The 17,280-nt window shown below is 38.9% G+C and overlaps 1 protein-coding gene across 1 annotated transcript in view; it reads left to right on the top strand.

Moving 5' to 3' along the window:
* Positions 1–17,280, top strand: part of LOC150080055 (uncharacterized) — a 390,832-nt gene that overhangs the window by 153,864 nt on the left and 219,688 nt on the right. Inside the window, exon 8 of the mRNA XM_090381645.1 lies at positions 9,804–9,868. Within this exon, the coding sequence (XP_090237771.1) occupies positions 9,804–9,868 (65 nt within the window). The remainder of the gene's footprint in view (positions 1–9,803; positions 9,869–17,280) is intronic.

Here is a 17,280-nt window from a genome sequence, read left to right as displayed (position 1 = left end):
AAATTGTATTCAAATCCTTTGAATAAAAACTATCTTCTTGTATAGTAAACAAAAAAATAATAAGCCCTATAATAATAATAATAATAATAATAATAATAATAATAATAATAAATAAATAAATAAATATAATGTGAAAAAAAAACAGCTTGGGGAAATTACTTTACTATTTATTGCTCAGCTTTTTTCTGAAAATGATCCTTTAAAAAACACGGTATATTAAGCATTTTTCCTGATAGATTTGACCTTATTTTTGTGTTAAAGAGACCAATGATCGAAAACACTCTCAGATTGGATACTTGTTGGTTTAATGGTCAGCAGTGTTCTATAAACTTTCTCCAGCTTTTCACTTCTACTGCTAGTTGCCTCCAAAAGTTTAAATTCTTTGCTGATTTCCAATTCACTCGGATATTTTGAAGGTTATTATTCAGTTAATCTCTTTATTACACTATCATACTCTCGCATGAGTGTATCTCCAACATCGGAACTAGATGAGTCTTTGTTTTCTTCTAAAAGAACAGTTCGTTTATTTTCGGTTTCTTTCATTCAACGCTAAGACTCCTTCGGAATGTTTTGCAAATAATCTCTGATAAATCTCTTCAGCATGCTTTTTCAAAACTTGCTTACTTGGAAAATCAAAAGTTCTTGAACCTCAATCTTCTTTCCTAAACTTTTTGGGGTTGTGTAGATAGCTCAGCAAAGCCACAGTTTGGCAATTTCGTCTTGCATTGTAACACTGCAAAAGGCTTTGGTGAAACTTTAAATCAAATGGGTTTTCTGTTGTATCAAGCTGTTGAAAACTCTGCTTTAAGTAAGTCTGTATCTTCTGAGGTTATAGCCTTCAGAATCATTTCAACTGGTCGCAAAGTTTCACATAGCAATTCAAGTGTTTTCCAGTCATCGTCAGACACAGCTTCAGTTGACAGTACTGCACATAGAGCATTTGGAATGCAATTTTTCAATTTCAAAAATCTCTCAATCATATAGAATGTGCTATTCCATCTAGTCTTGCAATCTAATATAAGTTTATATTCTTTCCCATTAAATTTTGCTTTAACAAAATTTTGTAATACGTCATTTTTGGTAGGCGATTTTCGAAAAAGCTTGCAAATTTTTCTGACTTTGTTAATAGTTTGTGCAATATTGGCCATTGGATTGAAGAAATAAATGAGCTCATCGGTAAAGTCGGTTTGATAAAGCATGCCTTGCTGTCTTTCTTCAACTTCTTCATCATCACTACTTTCTTCATTATTTTAATTTTCTTCATTGTCTTTGGGAGACTCAGAGACTATGGCACCATAAATGATTGCTTTTTCATAAAGTACATCTATAACTGACAGATATATACAATGGGCTATACATTGTTGATGATTAGGCGTAATTTGCTTGCCAAACTTAATCATCATTGCTGCTCCATCGGTGGTGCAGGCAACAATATCCTCATCCAAGTTCAAACCAAATTCCTTCAAGTGTCCATCCACAATTTGCTCAGTTCTTCTGCTATCAAGTGAACCATTAATCTCAGTAAGACCTAATGAACAATGATTGTCTTTTGAATGCACATTTATATTCATATACCTTTTTATTTTGTATAGACGTATATTTGTCTAGAGTCAATGAATACCGTGCACCCAAAACCAATGAATTTTTGAAATGCTGAATGAGTTCTTCTTTCTTAGTTTTATAATAATTCAGAACCATTTTTTTAATTCCATTCACTGAGGTTGGTGGTAATTTATCGTATTTATTTCTCTGAAGGTGAAGGCTTGATTGTATAAACTCACTCTTGGCAGATGAATTAAAAGAAAATCCATCTAAAGCAGCTAATTTTGAAATCTCTTCTTCCATAGATTTTTTAACGATAAAGTTTTCTAATGTTCTTACAATCCTCCAGACGACTTCATTATCTTCTGACATTTTGAACATTGTGCTTCATCTTTGCTTTTTCGAGCAAAATAATTCCATAAATTTGATTTCATCTTAGACATATTAAAATCACCGACAATTTTAAATAAAAATATTAAAGATAACAAAGGCACAATACTATATGTCACTCCCGCAAATACTGAATGAAGAGTCTAAACGAGGCAAGTTTCAAAATTTTCACGAAAGAAATTTTTTATTTATTTACTTGCAATTTTTTTTCCCCCAATTAAATTATTGTATTTTCAAAATTACATAAAAGCTAAATTTGGTGAAGCTGCTTTTTGGAGAACATTTGATCGCAAATTTAATAGGAACAAAGAAGCAAAAAACTTTCTACGATTGAAATTTGATGCAATATTCAGCGAATCTCTTTCTGGTGGGTAACCATCAATAAGGCGCGTTCCACAACTTGCCTGGCGAACAAGATAGATGGAACGGAGAAATGTTGAGCATTTTCTTTTACGCTATCGTTCCAACTCACTCAGTCGTAAATGAGTACACCTGCATCGTGCCATGATACAGGTGGGAAGATTAAAGGTACCCCTCCTAGATTTGGGCCACTTGCCCATGAGATTCGTACCTTAAAATAAAATAAAAAACGTAAAGCAGTTGAACGATCCAGACAAACGAACAAACAAAAGAAAATGTGCGTAACAAAAAACTATATTCGAGGGCTAACTAAGAAAATATTCGAATCCGGTTTTAGAAGCTCGGTTTCGGTTTTAACAACTCAATATGAAAACCGGGTTTAACCGGTTTGCAAGCCCTAGTTCCGATATTCACTGTCAGAGACTTGATAATTTGGAATCTCTCTTTTCAATCTTGTCTGGCTTAAAATCTCTCTACCTCATTGTGTCAAATTCATTTGTTGTCTCACATTCTCCCAACTCCACGAATCACTTGGAGCTCTTTGATTTCCTCTCTTTGCAATTTGGATATCTCCAGTCCAACTTTCCTAACAATGAGGTAATTTTCCTTGGTGATTTTAATGTTCACAACTCCAGCTGGCTTCCGCTTTCTAGTCACATCGACCCAGCTGGTCGAGATTCTGAGGCGTTTGCAATTTCTAATGACCTTGCACAGATTGTTCATTTACCTACAAGAATACTGGACATTCCTAACGATACAGCCAACACGCTTGATCTTTTTCTCACAAACAACCCTTCTAAGTACATGGTCCAAGTGAGTGGTCCTTTAGGTACCTCAGATCACAACTTGGTGATTGTCTCTACTCCAATGGAGCCTTTATCTCATGGCTATTCTCAACCTCGCATTGTTTGGCATTACAAGAATGCAAAATGGGATGACCTGCGAGATTTCTTTTCTTCTTTTCCTTGGTCTACTTGTAGGAATGGTATCGTTTATTCCAAACTCCACTTTAAAATCTCGTCCTTTATCTAAACCTGAGGTTTTCCAATAAATGTGCTAAGGCTGTTCAAGAGGTGAATGTTGCATATCACAATTCGTTTGTTTCCAATTCTTCAGTTTCATTTTCTGCCTAAACCAAAGCTCGCAACAATTTTAAAGCAGTCATTAATCAGTCCAAACTAGATTTTGAACAGGCTAAGAGTAGAAAACTTGCTTCTTTCCCTAATGGTAGCCGAGCATTCTGGTCTTTTGCCAAAGCTATTGGTCACAACTTTTGCCCATCTCTGCTTCCACCTCTGCTTCCAAACCAGATGGTTCTGTTGTCACTTCAGCCAAGGATAAAGCTGACCTGCTAGCATCCCATTTTTCTTCCAACTCATGTATTAATAATCTTGGTAAAACACCTCCCATCATTCCCAACATGCTCCATTCAATGCCTCCTGTAGTCTGAAATCATTCTGACATCCGTCAAAAGGATGTCAGAAGGATTTCATCGAATCTCGATGCTAAGAAAGCTCCAAGTTCTGGTGGTATTTTTCCACTTGTTCTCAAAACGTGTGCTCCTGAACTTACTCCTGTTCTTTGCCGGCTTTTTTCACTTTCTTGTTCCAAGGATGTTTTTCCTTCTGCTTGGAAATTTGCTCATGTCCACCAGTTCCTAAAAAGGGTGACAGGTCCCTCCCCTCCAATTATCGTCCCATTGTAATTACCTCTACTCTTTCTAAAGTAATGAAGAAATCAATTAACCGCCAACTCTTAAACTACCTAGAAACCTTCTGTCTGATCAACGATCGCCAGTATGGATTCCGGCAGTGTTAATCCACTGGTGATATTTTGGCTTATGTTACCCATTTATGGAAAAATTCAATGGAAAAGTTTGGTGAAACCCATGCAGTTGCTCTTGACATCTCAAAGGCTTTTGATCGTGTTTGGCATAATGGTCTTCTAAACAAGCTTCCATCTTATGGTTTGCCATCAGTTTTTTGTAATTGGTTATCCAGTTTTCTCTCTGATCGCTCACTGAGGGTGATGGTAGATGGCTCTCTGTCTTCTAACTTTTCCGCTAATGCTGGTGTCCCCCAAGGTTCAGTTCTTTCCCCCACTCTTTTCCTCTTGTATATTAATGACCTTCTTCTATTGGCTGGAAATCCTATCCATAGTTTTGCCGATGATAGCACATTGCATTCCACTTTCCATTTTGAGAAGCTCTGCACTGCGCAATCAGCTTCAACCTCTCGAAAATCTGCTACCAATTCCATAAATGCTGATCTTCAGGTAATTCTCCAGTGGGGCCAAGACAACTTAGTTGATTTCAATCCTTCTAAAACTCAGTCTTGTCTTATATCTCGCAAAAAGGATTCTTCTGCTCCTATGCTTATCTTTGGTGACACTCTGATTTCTAGGCAAAATGATATATCTCTTTTGGGAATTACCCTGACTTCTGATCTCCTTTGGCACAAGCACATTACCAATATTGCTTCCTCTGCATCTAAAAATCTTGGTTTTTCTCTTTCACTCTTAGCGTTACTTTTCTTCCAAACAGCTGCTCACTCTGTAGAAATCGCAAATCCGCCCTACCATGGAATATTTTTCCCACATCTGGGGCAGTGCCCTCAAAACCTCTCTTGGGCTTCTTGATTCCATTCAGAAGAGGGCAGTTAGGTTAATTAATGATTCATCTCTAACAGAGTCTCTGCACCCTCTGTCTCATAGATGTATTGTTTCTGATTCATGCCTTTTTTACAGATACTTCCATGGGCACTGTTCTGAATTGGCTTCTATAATTCCTTGTCTCTCTTTCAAAACAGTTCGAACACTTGCTGCCACCAGGCAACATCAATTTACTGTCCAACTTCAATCTCACAGAACCAACTGTGTATCTTCCTCGTTTATTCATTCAACTGCCATTTTCTGGAACAACCTCTTTTCATACGTATTTCCTGAAAATTAGTCTACAGAAGTTTGAATAATTTCAAAGGTCAACTGGATACTTACTTGTGTGAGGAGGGAAGCATATAATTTGTGTTTTCTTATCTTGTTTTTTTTTTTTTTTTTTGCCAGTGCAGCAAAAGCCTGTGGCTTTCTTGCACTATATGGCAAATACTATTATTATTCTACCTATCCATTTTACAAAATATATTACCCATTTCCCTGACAGAGTCAGTAGCTGTACTATATTTCCCTGAAAATAGATGTGCTTCCCTCTGTCTTCAGTATATCTGTTGTGCAGGATTTCATTGTGATGTGTGTAATGCAAGAGTAAATTGTTCAGTATTGGTCTGGGTAAGGCCTTATATAAATGCATCAGTGCACTGAATTGGTGCGAATTCACTCACACTCTTCAGTGAAAGCACACAAACACAGATTTCATCTTGTCATGTGTTACTATAGATAACTTGCAAGCGCACATGTGTAGCTTTTGATTTGCAAAAGAGCTGCCATTGATGCTTCTCTCTCTCTCACGCCAAAGCATTCCCAGAATGCTGTGCTTTTTCCTTTGTTGCTCTTAAGTATTCTTTTATTAGCATGGTGCCGCATATATGAAGAACTGGAACTTGGTGAAATAATGAGCACTTAAACCTGACTGGGATGTAATCTGCATTTAATTTCTTAAAGAATTGCAGATTATTCGCAGATGTTTCTTCCTGTACCATTTCTTCAGTGAACTTCTGTGATGCTCTCCTACAATACGTTCACCTTCCACATGCCATGCTTGGTATATGGGGCTTTGCATGATGGTGGTACTCTGGAGCTGCTGCCAGATTGGGAGCAGGGCCAGAGTGGCCCATGTTTTAGATACCTTGAAAGACCAGATGTGACATTTTTATGAACTACTAGCCTTTAGAAGTTGGTGAGTCATAAAAATGTCAATGTGGATCAGCAATTCCTTTGAATTGTGGGAACTGTATATACCTTTTTCTGTGAAAGTTAGAGAAGTAGGTTGGACTGTGTCCACAAACTCTGCACTCTTGAGTTTTGTGGTATTCATAATGTACTACTTGGGTACCACAAAACTCAAGATTGTAGATAATGAAAAGAACATGGGAGTAACTATTTAATCTAAGTAGGTACTGGGAGTAACTAAGGCAGGCGAAGGCAGATTACGAGAAATCCTTGGCAAGGGATGCAAAGAAAAACAGCAAAGAGTTCTTTACTTATGTAAACTCTAGAAGGAAGGGGATGAATCAGATTGGTCCACTTGATATTGATGGGTCAACTGTTGATGATCCTGCTCAGGTAGCTAACAAACTAAATGAATATTTTGCATCGACATTCACACATGAGGAGTTATTCAGCGAGGGGAATGCCAGAGGTGTATTCAACTCTGGCAGTAAGCTACAGAATCTTGAAATAACTGGGAGTAAAGTGGAGGACAAATTGTTGAAGATAAACACAAGAAAGGCACCCGGGGTGGATGGGATCTATCCAGTTATATTAAAGGAGGCAGCAAAGGAAGTAAGCAAACCCTTAGCCATAATTATGAGAGCTTCCTTGGACTCAGGGGAGGTACCCATAGACTGGAAATGTGCAAATGTGACCCCAATTCACAAAGGAGGATCAAAGGCTGACACAAGTAATTATAGACCTGTGAGCTTAACTTCTGTTCCAGGAAAATTAATGGAGGCACTGGTTGAAGAAGCACTGCAGGATCATTTAGACAAGACTTCAGTTATAGCTCGGACACAGCATGGTTTTGTTAAGGGGAAGTCTTGCCTGACCAATTTGATTGGATACTATGATGCAGTCACAAAAGAACTGGATGCAGGGAATAGCTTTGATATTATATACTTGGATCTTAGAAAGGCTTTTGATACTGTTGCACATGGAAGACTGCTACACAAATTGGAGCAGTGTGACATTGGAGGCAAATTGCTGCTATGGATAAATGGGTGGTTGAGGGGGAGAAGACAGAGAGTGGTAATCAATGGACACTGCTCATCGTGGACTAATGTTATTAGTGGAGTCCCTCAGGGCTCAGTGTTGGGGTTATTGTTTTCTGTATTTATAAATGATATTGATGATGGTATATCAAGCTTAATGTCCAAGTTTGCAGACGATACAAAGGTTGGCAGGGTTGTCAAGGACACTACTGACACTATGCTGCTGCAACAGGATCTGGAAAGGTTGAGCAGATGGGCTGAGAGGTGGCAAATGAAGTTTAACATTGACAAATGTAAAGTACTACACATGGGAAACAGCAACACCAGAGCAACGTATCAACTCTGTGGTACTACACTGACAGTGGTAGAGAATGAAAGGGACTTGGGGGTGGTTGTGCAGGCAGATATGAAGTTCTCTGAGCAGTGCAGACGGGCTGCAAGAGTAGCTCATGGAGTATGATATACAGGAATTTTTCCAGCAGGGATAAGGAGGTGATTATTCCCTTGTATAAGGCAATGGTCAGGCCACACCTAGAGTACTGTATACAGGTCTGGAGGCCTCATTTAAAGAAGGATGTAGAGCTGCTGGAACGAGTACAGAGAAGGGCAACAAGATTAGTGAATGGAACAAAGGGGTGCTCTTACGAAGAAAGGCTTAAGTTTTGCAAATTACAGTGTCTGGAGACTAGGCACCAGCGAGGTGATCTGATAGAGATAAAGCCTTGAATGGTTTGAGCATGCTCAATGCTGATGGGATTCTTCCTCTAGCTCAGAATAATCACCTGAGAGGGCATAAATTCAAATTGAGGAAAGACAGATGTAGGATAGACGTGCGGAAATTTGCCTTTAGCCAGCGGGTGGTTGGTTGGTGGAACAGACTTCCATCCCTTGTCGTGGAGGTTGATAGCCTAAATAAGTTTAAGGCTCAGCTGGACAGGTATTTTGAACGAACAGAGGGGTGAAGTGGAAGTGGTTATTTTTTTATTTATTTATTTTACTTTAATTTTTTTTGGCTGATGCTGCATAAGCTTGCTTTCTTGCATCAAATGCCTCTACTAATGCTAATCTGATATGAAGGTTTCTGAACAATGTTGACATGGTGCTATGATGCCTTGTGGGTTTTGTCGGTGATATGTATAGGAACCTTGCCGCTAGAGATAAAGAGGTAATAATTACATTGTATAATAAGCAATGGTTGTTAGGTTGCATCTTGAGTATTACAATTGGACTTGGAGACCACATTTTAGGGGAGTACAGAGAAGCATGTCGAAATTGGTTTGGAGCATAAGGGAGTATTTTTATGTTTCTGCTGGGTGACCTGATCAGATGTTTAAGTCCTTGAAAGTTTTATAAACAAAATGCCAAGAGAAATTTTTATGCTTTAGCCGTGGCACACAGTGAGCATAAATTTTAATTGTAAGAATAATTGCAGACTGAATGTCTGAAAATTGTTTAGTAATGAGTGATTACATTTTGATATAACTTCTCATATGTTCTTGTGTAGGTCGTAAGTTTCTCTAAATTTAAAGGAGGATTGGATAAATACTTGTTAGAAATAGGATAAGTGAAAGGCAGGAAAAATAAAGACAAATCAAATTTAAATTAAATTAAAATTTAATTTAAATTTGATTTGTCTTTATTTTATTTATTTTTTTGTGTGATATTACATAAGCTTTCTTCTTCCTTGCATCATTTTGCCAGTACTGATAAAAACTCCTTGTGACAGAGTGGCTGGAGACCTGGGAATAGTTTGAATGGGTGAAAAGTATAACAATAGGATAAGTCAGGAACACAAAAGGTACTGCAAATTTCTGTGCCTGAAAACTAGGTTCCTCCTTGGAGATATGATCGAAATATTTAAAACTTTTAAGTGAATTGAGTAAACTAAATGCTGATTACAGCCTTACTCTTTCTCCAGAAACACACACACACACACACACACACACACACACACACACACACACACACACACACACACACACACACACACACACACACACACACATGGGGCATAAATTAAGAAAGCATGATTGTGGTATAGGTGTGTGAAAATTTGCTTTCAGCCTGAGTAATTGGAATAAACTTTCATATGGTGTCACACAAGTGGGAAGTTTGAATAAATTTAAGGAATGATTAGGCAAGTTGTTAAAATGGTTGTATAGATGAGATGAGGTGTTTTTGTGATTTTTTTTTTTTTTTTTTCTTTTTTTTTTTGGCTGATGCTGTATAAGCTTACTTCCTTGCATTGTTTTCCACTACTAATACTGATACTAAATTCCACACTAGTTTTCTTCTATATTTATCTCAGAAATTTCTCTTCTATCCATCTATATTTAATTTGCTGCTGATGATTAAATGTTTTTTCAATTATCTAGTAAGATTCATGTTTATTCTTTTATTATATTATTGCATAATGTATATCCCTGTTTTGGCTGCCCTAAAATAATAAAAGGAAGTGAATTAACTTTTCTAAAAATTAAAACTCTATTAAAAAAAAAAAAAATCCCAAATTGTATATTGTATATAAATTGGGATTATTTGTTGCTCATTTGAGAAGCTAATAATAAATGTTGCATTTTAATAGTAATATGAATTAAAGGAAATAAATCTGTCTTTTCATGTAACCTGCAGTTTTTGATGGAACCCATGAAGCAGTTTTGGCAAGCTGGCTGGAAGACTTGATTGATGAACCAGAAGTAAGGGTAAAAGAGAAGTCACAAACAGAAGTCTTTCTGTTCTTGGTGATTCCTTTCTTTAAGACATATATATCGCTTATCATATTACTGTCTTTTGCTATATATTTTTAAATGACTGCTTTTAGCTTTAGAACAGTATATTGAAATCCTAGGGTGTTTGTGATGTTTTAAAAAAATAAAAAAGAAGCAAAGTATATCCTAAATTAGGAACAGCCACCAAATCTTTCCTGATTAGTCTTGATGACAGGATTCATTAAGGAATCTAGGAAAGCCACTGTTATTAAATAGTTCTATTCATGTTTGGGAATTTAACTTATTTTATGTGATACTTTTTGCACAATAAAAGTCACTTAAATCATGTAGTTTAATAGTGTTACTCACATTTAATTAATTCATCATGGCCAATCACTTTGTCCTCCTCTTCTCCTCCCCTCTCAACTTATTAAGAACAATGATATAAATATAATGCTAGATACGTAAAGCATAAACAGTCTGAGGACTTAACAGGTATGAGACTGTTGAGGAAATTGAGGTTAGGGCTAAATTTTGTTTACGCATGGTAGAAGGAAGTACGTGATTCACTCAATTCAGCTACAGGGAGATTGCAAGGGCCATGGAATATAATTTTTCTGAACATAGCTGGAGTTATTAACAGGAGGGATGATTCTTATATGGATAGGATACAGTTAAATAGAGGTGGTGAAAGAATACTTACTATTGGCATCAAGACAGTTTTAGGTTGGTCACGAAAACTGCCTGTTTGGGATATAGACTAGTAGTTTAATGGCAGCTATAAGCAAAGGTGAAGCCGATCCTTCCATTGCTTCTCTCTGAATATGCAGCAGCCTCGAAAACAAGGTGGGGAGATTTCACAGGCCAATTCTTCTTAGCATGACAAGGTCATGTAACACGGTTAGCATGCACTGCAGGTACTGGAAGGCATGCTACCCCTTGACCTGAAGGTCACACGTGTTGGAATGCTCTACCAACTCAGGCACCTCCGTAGCCAGGTGGGCAGGAGCAGCAGTGCTTAGCACACGCTTCTTGATTAGACCGAGGTTCGAGCCCATGACCACCAAAAACGGAGGATGCAGAAAGGTCAGGGAATGACCACCGCATATCCCCGGAGCAATATGGCCTTAGTTGCTAATGCTCCTAAAAAGCAAATAATAAACAAACAACAACAACTCTACCAACTCAGTAGGGACAAACCTGCTACCTATACTGACCACACAACAGATCCACTAAGCAACAGACCCAGCGAGAAAAGAAGACTTCTGACCTACCTACAACAAATTTGGCAGGAAAGGTGGACAACCTCCACCAAAGGAGAAATAACTCGAAAATTTATACCGGGCATTGACAGAGTATTTCCCCAATCCCCAACTTGGTTTTCACCAGGACTACAAACTACCTATCTTCTAACTGGACATGGCACCATCCGGAGCAAACTCACCATGCTAGGCATCGAAAACAACCCCCTATGTGCATGTGGCTCCCAAGAAACCTGGGACCACTTGATGTTTGACTGCCATCTCTACGAAGATCTCCGAGCCCTTCTCATCACTCAGCTCCAGTACAATCCCAGGAACCAGGAACACTGCTTCACAAATTCACAAGGTGCAGAACCCTACCGCAACCAAGAAACTTGGCAACCACTTAGCATGACCAGAACAACCTCATCACTATGAACCTTGCACTGAACCTCAGCCTGAGCAGCCCTGGCTGGACACACATTGCGAAAACCAAGACTTTAAATGCAGCTAAGCTGCCACCTCACCAGTTGGCGACCTTGGTAGACATGTAGACATGTATAGTATCTTATGTAGGACGGCACCTGAACGTCTATTCATCTCCACCTTTCTGCACTGTGATGATTACAGAAAGCACTGTAAAAGGCCAGAAATGTGTGTAAAATTATGTTTGTGCAGTGTGTTGTTCAGTTGTTTCTGGCCGTTTTGTCACCAGGCAGGCGGCCTGCCCAGTGTCCGTCTACACCACAGGGAGGTAGGCCACAACTACATGTATCGCGACCGCCCTCCAAACGCTCTGGTTTACCAGCTCTTACTGCCCTAATATCAGAGCAAAAAAAAAAATAAATACAATAAAAAAATAAATAAATAAATTAAAAAAATATATATAATAATAAAAATAAAAAAATAATAAAAATATATATAATAATAATAAAAAAAAAATTAAAAAAATAAATAATAATGATGATAATAATAATAAAGTACTTAAATGTAAGAAAATAATAAAAACTAGATAATAAAATCCTGTCCATCGGGCAGCCCAAACCCAGGGAACCAGCAAAAATAAATAAGTAAATAAATACAAATAAAAAGTGAGAAAAAAATAAATAAAATAAATAAATAAAAATAAATAAAAATTAGAAAAATATTTTTAATAGAAAAAAATAAATAAAATAAATAAATAAAAATTTAAAAAATAAAAATAAATAAATAAAATATAAAATTGAAAAAAAAATAAAAAGAGAAAAGAAAAAAGAAAGGAAAAAAGTATATATATATATATATATATATATATCTGATCCCGCACTGGCCAAAAGCCAGTGCCAGCAGGGGTCTCCACTAGGAAGTCTAGCAGGTATTCCGTAGTTGAGTGAAAAGGCGTCTCCGACGATCAAAAGCATGACGAGCAAATTCTTGCAGGGACTGGAAATTTTCTGTGGTGCTTAGGAAGTCCGGCTCATTTCCGGGACAGTGATACTGGTGGAGAGAAGAAGGTTCTGTCGAAGATCTAGGTACTGATGGTACCTAGATAAAATATGTTCCCAGTCTTCTGGGTCACCACAAGAACAGAGAGGTGATTCAGCAAGTTTGAAAGTTGCAAGTTTGGCATTGAGGGAGCCATGACCAGAGAGTAAGTAGAGAGTGTACAGACCAGGATGAAACCATTTCTGAGTGGACTCTAACGTGGCAAAGGTGACATTAGGGATGAATTTTAAAGTAACAAGACCCTTAGAGGTAGCGGACCATCTGTCTTGCCAGCTCTGCATCAAAATATTCCAACAGCGTCTTTTCTCTGCCTTGGGATCCACAGTGACATTGATGGTAATGCCAAGAAAGGTGACAGGGACAGTGTGCCTAATGTAGAAGCACAGGCCTCTGTACATAAGAAAGAGATCGAGGGGCAGACAGCCGTTAAGGACCTGCAAAGCAGGAGTAGACACAGTCCTACAAGCCCTGCACATTGCCAGAAGCATTTTACGTTGAATGCTGTGAAGTTTAGTCCGTACTGAAACCTTCTTAACATGCCAGAACCAGGCAGCCGCGCCATAGGAGCAAATTGGTAGAAACACAGCTTTGTAATATAATCGTAGAGAACGAGAATTGAGACCCCAAGATTGTTTAGAGAGATGCAGAAGTGAGAAGGTAAGTTTTTTGACTTTCTCTGAGAGATCTTCCAAGTGTTTAGTAAACGTAAGTTTACTATCAATGATCAGACCAAGAAATTTTAGAGAAGAAACCATGGAAAGTGATTTGTTTTGAAGTTTTACAACAGGTGGCCGTGAAATATTAAGCGAACCCTTAACCAGCATCATTTTAGTTTTCGATGAGGATATGGATAATTTATTTGTGGTGGACCATTGAGAGAGACTTGACATGACTAAGTTGGCAGTACTTTCAAGGGAGGCACGGGAATTGCCCTGGATTAGCAGGGTGAGATCATCTGCATAAACCAGTTTGGAAGTATAAGGAATAGTTTTAAGGAGCCATTCGTCAAGAACGATGTTCCAGACAAGTGGTCCAAGAACAGATCCTTGGGGGCAGCCCCTAGTAACAGAGCAGGAGATGGAGTTAGATCCAGAAATAATAGAAACTGTACGGTTTTCAAAATAACTTCTTAAAAAGTTATAGAGAGGAAGAGGACAATCGGCAGCACGTAAGCGAGCAAACAAACTAGACCACCATAGCAGATCAAACGCCGCAGAAAAATCAACAAAAATAGCAAGAACGTATTTGGTATTTGCAGAGTTAACTTGAGAAAGGAATTCAACGACTGCTTCTTCAGTTCCTCGTCCAGTTTGGAAACCATATTGATCGTCTGATACAAGAGAGGCGTTCATGAACAGTGAAGTGAGTCTTATAGCAATCAGCCTTTCAAGTGTTTTGGCCAAATGCGATAACAGAGCAATAGGACAGAAGGACTTGCCACTTTGGGTGTTTGAAGGTTTAGGAATTAGTTTAAGAAGAGCTGTCTTCCAGATAACAGGGAATGTGCTTTCATTCAGACATTTGTTGAATAGAGTCAGAAGAACCGTTGGATGTAGCTTGTGGAATTGTTTGATAAAGATGCCCTCATGAAGGTCGAGGCCCGGACAACCAGAGTTGTTAATTTTTAGCACAGCTGTGTCCACCTCCAGCTGCGTAAATGGCTGAGATTCAGAAGTAGTACTGTAGGAGTTATTGAGCTGTCTTATTTGTTGATGAGTAGTCAAGTCATCCTCTGGGCAATCAGAAGGAAGCAGATTGTCCAAGATAGTGTTGATGGTGTCCTTCCAAGTGAGAGTTTCGATGCCGTTTGCGGGTACCGACCAATAAACAGTAGGGGATTTTAATAGACACAGTACCCTGTAGGGTAGCTCTAACATCAATAGGAAGAGTCAGATTATCAAGCATATGCTTGAAGACAATGATTTGGCTCTCCTAAATGTGGGTTCTAACACCTCCTTCCACATGTTTACCTGTACATTAGGATTTGTTCCTGGTAAGGCGATAAACAAGGCCCCATGGGTCCTGATTGCCAATAGAAGTAACCAAGTTCTGCCAAGATTTTATTTTACAGTGATGGTTTTGACGTATTGTCTTTTGAGAGCCTGATATTCTGTTTTAAGACTTTCGACGTCGGGAGGTGGCCAGTTCCTGCGATGTCTTTGGTAAGTACGCCTAGCCCGATGCACTTGCTAACGAAGCAGAGTAAGTTCTCGGTTCCACAATGGAGTGGGATGGGAAGACTGAATTTTCTTTTTGGCTGCTTTATAACAGGCTGAGAGCATCATTAACATAGGAAGCTAATTCAGAAGCTGTCAAGTGATGGATGAAGTTTATGGTTTCAATTGGGAAATCAGTGTTGATTGAGTCATTAAACCAGTTCCACATGATGCGTTGCAAAGAAAATCTTCTAAAGTCCAGTAGTGGAGGATTATATGATTGTGCAGAGCAAGTCACTAAGAAGGTGATCGCACGATGGTCACTTGAGCAAATGTTAGTATTTACTGTCCAGTCATTAATGTTTGAAGAAACGGTTTAAGAAGTAGCAATGAAGTATTTGATTCGCCGTTTAGAGAGCTGAAGGTATAAGGTGAGCCTGGTTTATTTAGAACCGTCAGCTCATGTGAAAGGAGAAAGTCTTCTATGAGTGAACCCTTGTTATCAGTATGGTCGGAGTGCCATAGACTGGATTTGGCGTTAACGTCTGACATTATAATAAGTTTGGCAGTACCTACCAAAGAAATAACTTGATCGAGGTAGGCAAGATGAAGTGTAATGTCAGAAGTTGGTGGGCAGTATAGTGAAACTAGAAAGAAAGAGCCATGAGGAGTAGACACACTTATGCAGACAGCATGTTGATTAGTAAGACTAATTATGTTGACTACGTCCAATTTAGAATTAACTGTGACGAAGGCCATACGTGGTTCAGCATGATTCGGCTGAATAACCCTTAAAGAGTTAGGGTATCCGGTTATTTTACCACGGAAATGGTATGGTTCTTGTAAGGCTATAATATCGTATTTAATTTTGTTGGTTATCTTTCGGACTTCATTGGCCACCAATCGTGACCGCTGAGCATTCAGTTGAAGCAGGCTAAGTTCAGACACTGATTCATCTGCAGATGAAGAACTGGTAAAAGACAATGTATCCATAGTTGGTCCGTTGTCCTCCAAGATCTATGATACACAAAAGTTCTGGGCATTTGTAGTCACGAATTGCCTCATGACTACAAATGCCCAGAACTTTTGCGTATCATAGATCTTGTAGGCAATCTGGGTAGAGCACCTAGCCTCACCCACTTTCTTTCTTTCCCTATCCTGGAAGGGGAGGGGATGATCTGTTGTCTCCTTCCTTTCCCGCCACCGACCGGGCTAGCCAGGTGGGTAAAGTGCCTGCCTGGCAACCCAAAGGTCGCAGGTTCGAATCCCGCCTCGGACTTGGATCAAAGTACTGCAAAAACTTTGGGAGGTGTACTATGGCCACAGAAGCCGATGCGCCAACAACTACCAAAAAAAAAAAAAAAAAAAATCCTTTCTTGCCACCTCCCACTTTCTCCTGGTGGGACATGGGTATGCCCCAATGAAAATCATTGGAGTCGTCTTCTCTTTCGTCTCCATACTTCTGACTTTTTCCCCCATTCTTAAAGTCTCTCTCCCCTACTTTGTCTGTACACTAGCGCATGTCCCACATGTCCAAATTTAAATTCGACAAAATTAAACCGCATTCACCAGGCTTTACCAATTCTAGCATTATCTCCCCAATTTTTTTTTTTTTTTTAGGCCCTAGCCACTGAAATCTCAGGAAATTAGGTGACAGGGCCTGCCAGAGTAAAACAAATTACTGGTGTACCTGGTCTGCATCCACGAGGCTTAGTGTGGACAACATTGGGACCCACTAGGGTCCCAGCGGCTAAATGGCCAGAAGAACAACGGTACACGACACTATGCGCCACAATATCCATACACTTTTAAATCTCTGGCTTTTACAGTGAAATCTATCACAGACAATGTAAACTACAAGGAGATGAGTGAAACCCCTGGTGCCGTTAGACCTTAAACACACTATACACTATTAGCATTAGCATTAGTAGAAGCATATGGCGTCTCTGTAGCCAGGTGGGAAAGAGCAGCAGTGCGTAGCACATGCTTCTTGATTAGACCGGGGCTCGAGCCCATCACCACCAAATGCGGAGAATGCAGAAAGGTCAGGGAATGACCAACGCATATCCTGGAGCAATATGGCCTTAGTTGCTAATGCTCCTACCAAATAACAAAAAAAAACAACAAAATTAGAAGCATATGATGCAAGAAAGCAAGCTTATGCAGCATCGGCCAAAAAAAAAATTCAATTTCACCCCTCCGTTCGAAATACCTGTCCAGCTGAGCCTTAAATTTATTTAGTCTATCAACTTCCACAACAAGTGATGGAAGTCTGTTCCACCAGCCAACTACTCACTGGCTAAAGGCAAATTCCTCACATCTATCCTACATCTGTCTTTCCTCAATTTCAATTTATGCCCTCTCAGGTGATTATTCTGAGCAAGAGAAAGAATCCCATCAGCATTGAGCATGCTGAAACCATTCAAGGCTTTATCACCTCTATCAGTTCACCTCGCCTGTGCCTAGTCTCCAGACACTGTAATTTGAAAAACTTAAGCCTTTCTTCGTAAGAGCAACC

The sequence above is a fragment of the Mastigoproctus giganteus genome, chromosome 9 (assembly GCF_048544385.1).
Source record: "Mastigoproctus giganteus isolate SK-2022 chromosome 9, ASM4854438v1, whole genome shotgun sequence".
NCBI lineage: Eukaryota > Metazoa > Arthropoda > Arachnida > Uropygi > Thelyphonidae > Mastigoproctus > Mastigoproctus giganteus.
The sequence above is the reverse complement of the archived record's forward strand: the minus strand, read 5'-3'. Positions and strand labels throughout refer to the sequence as shown.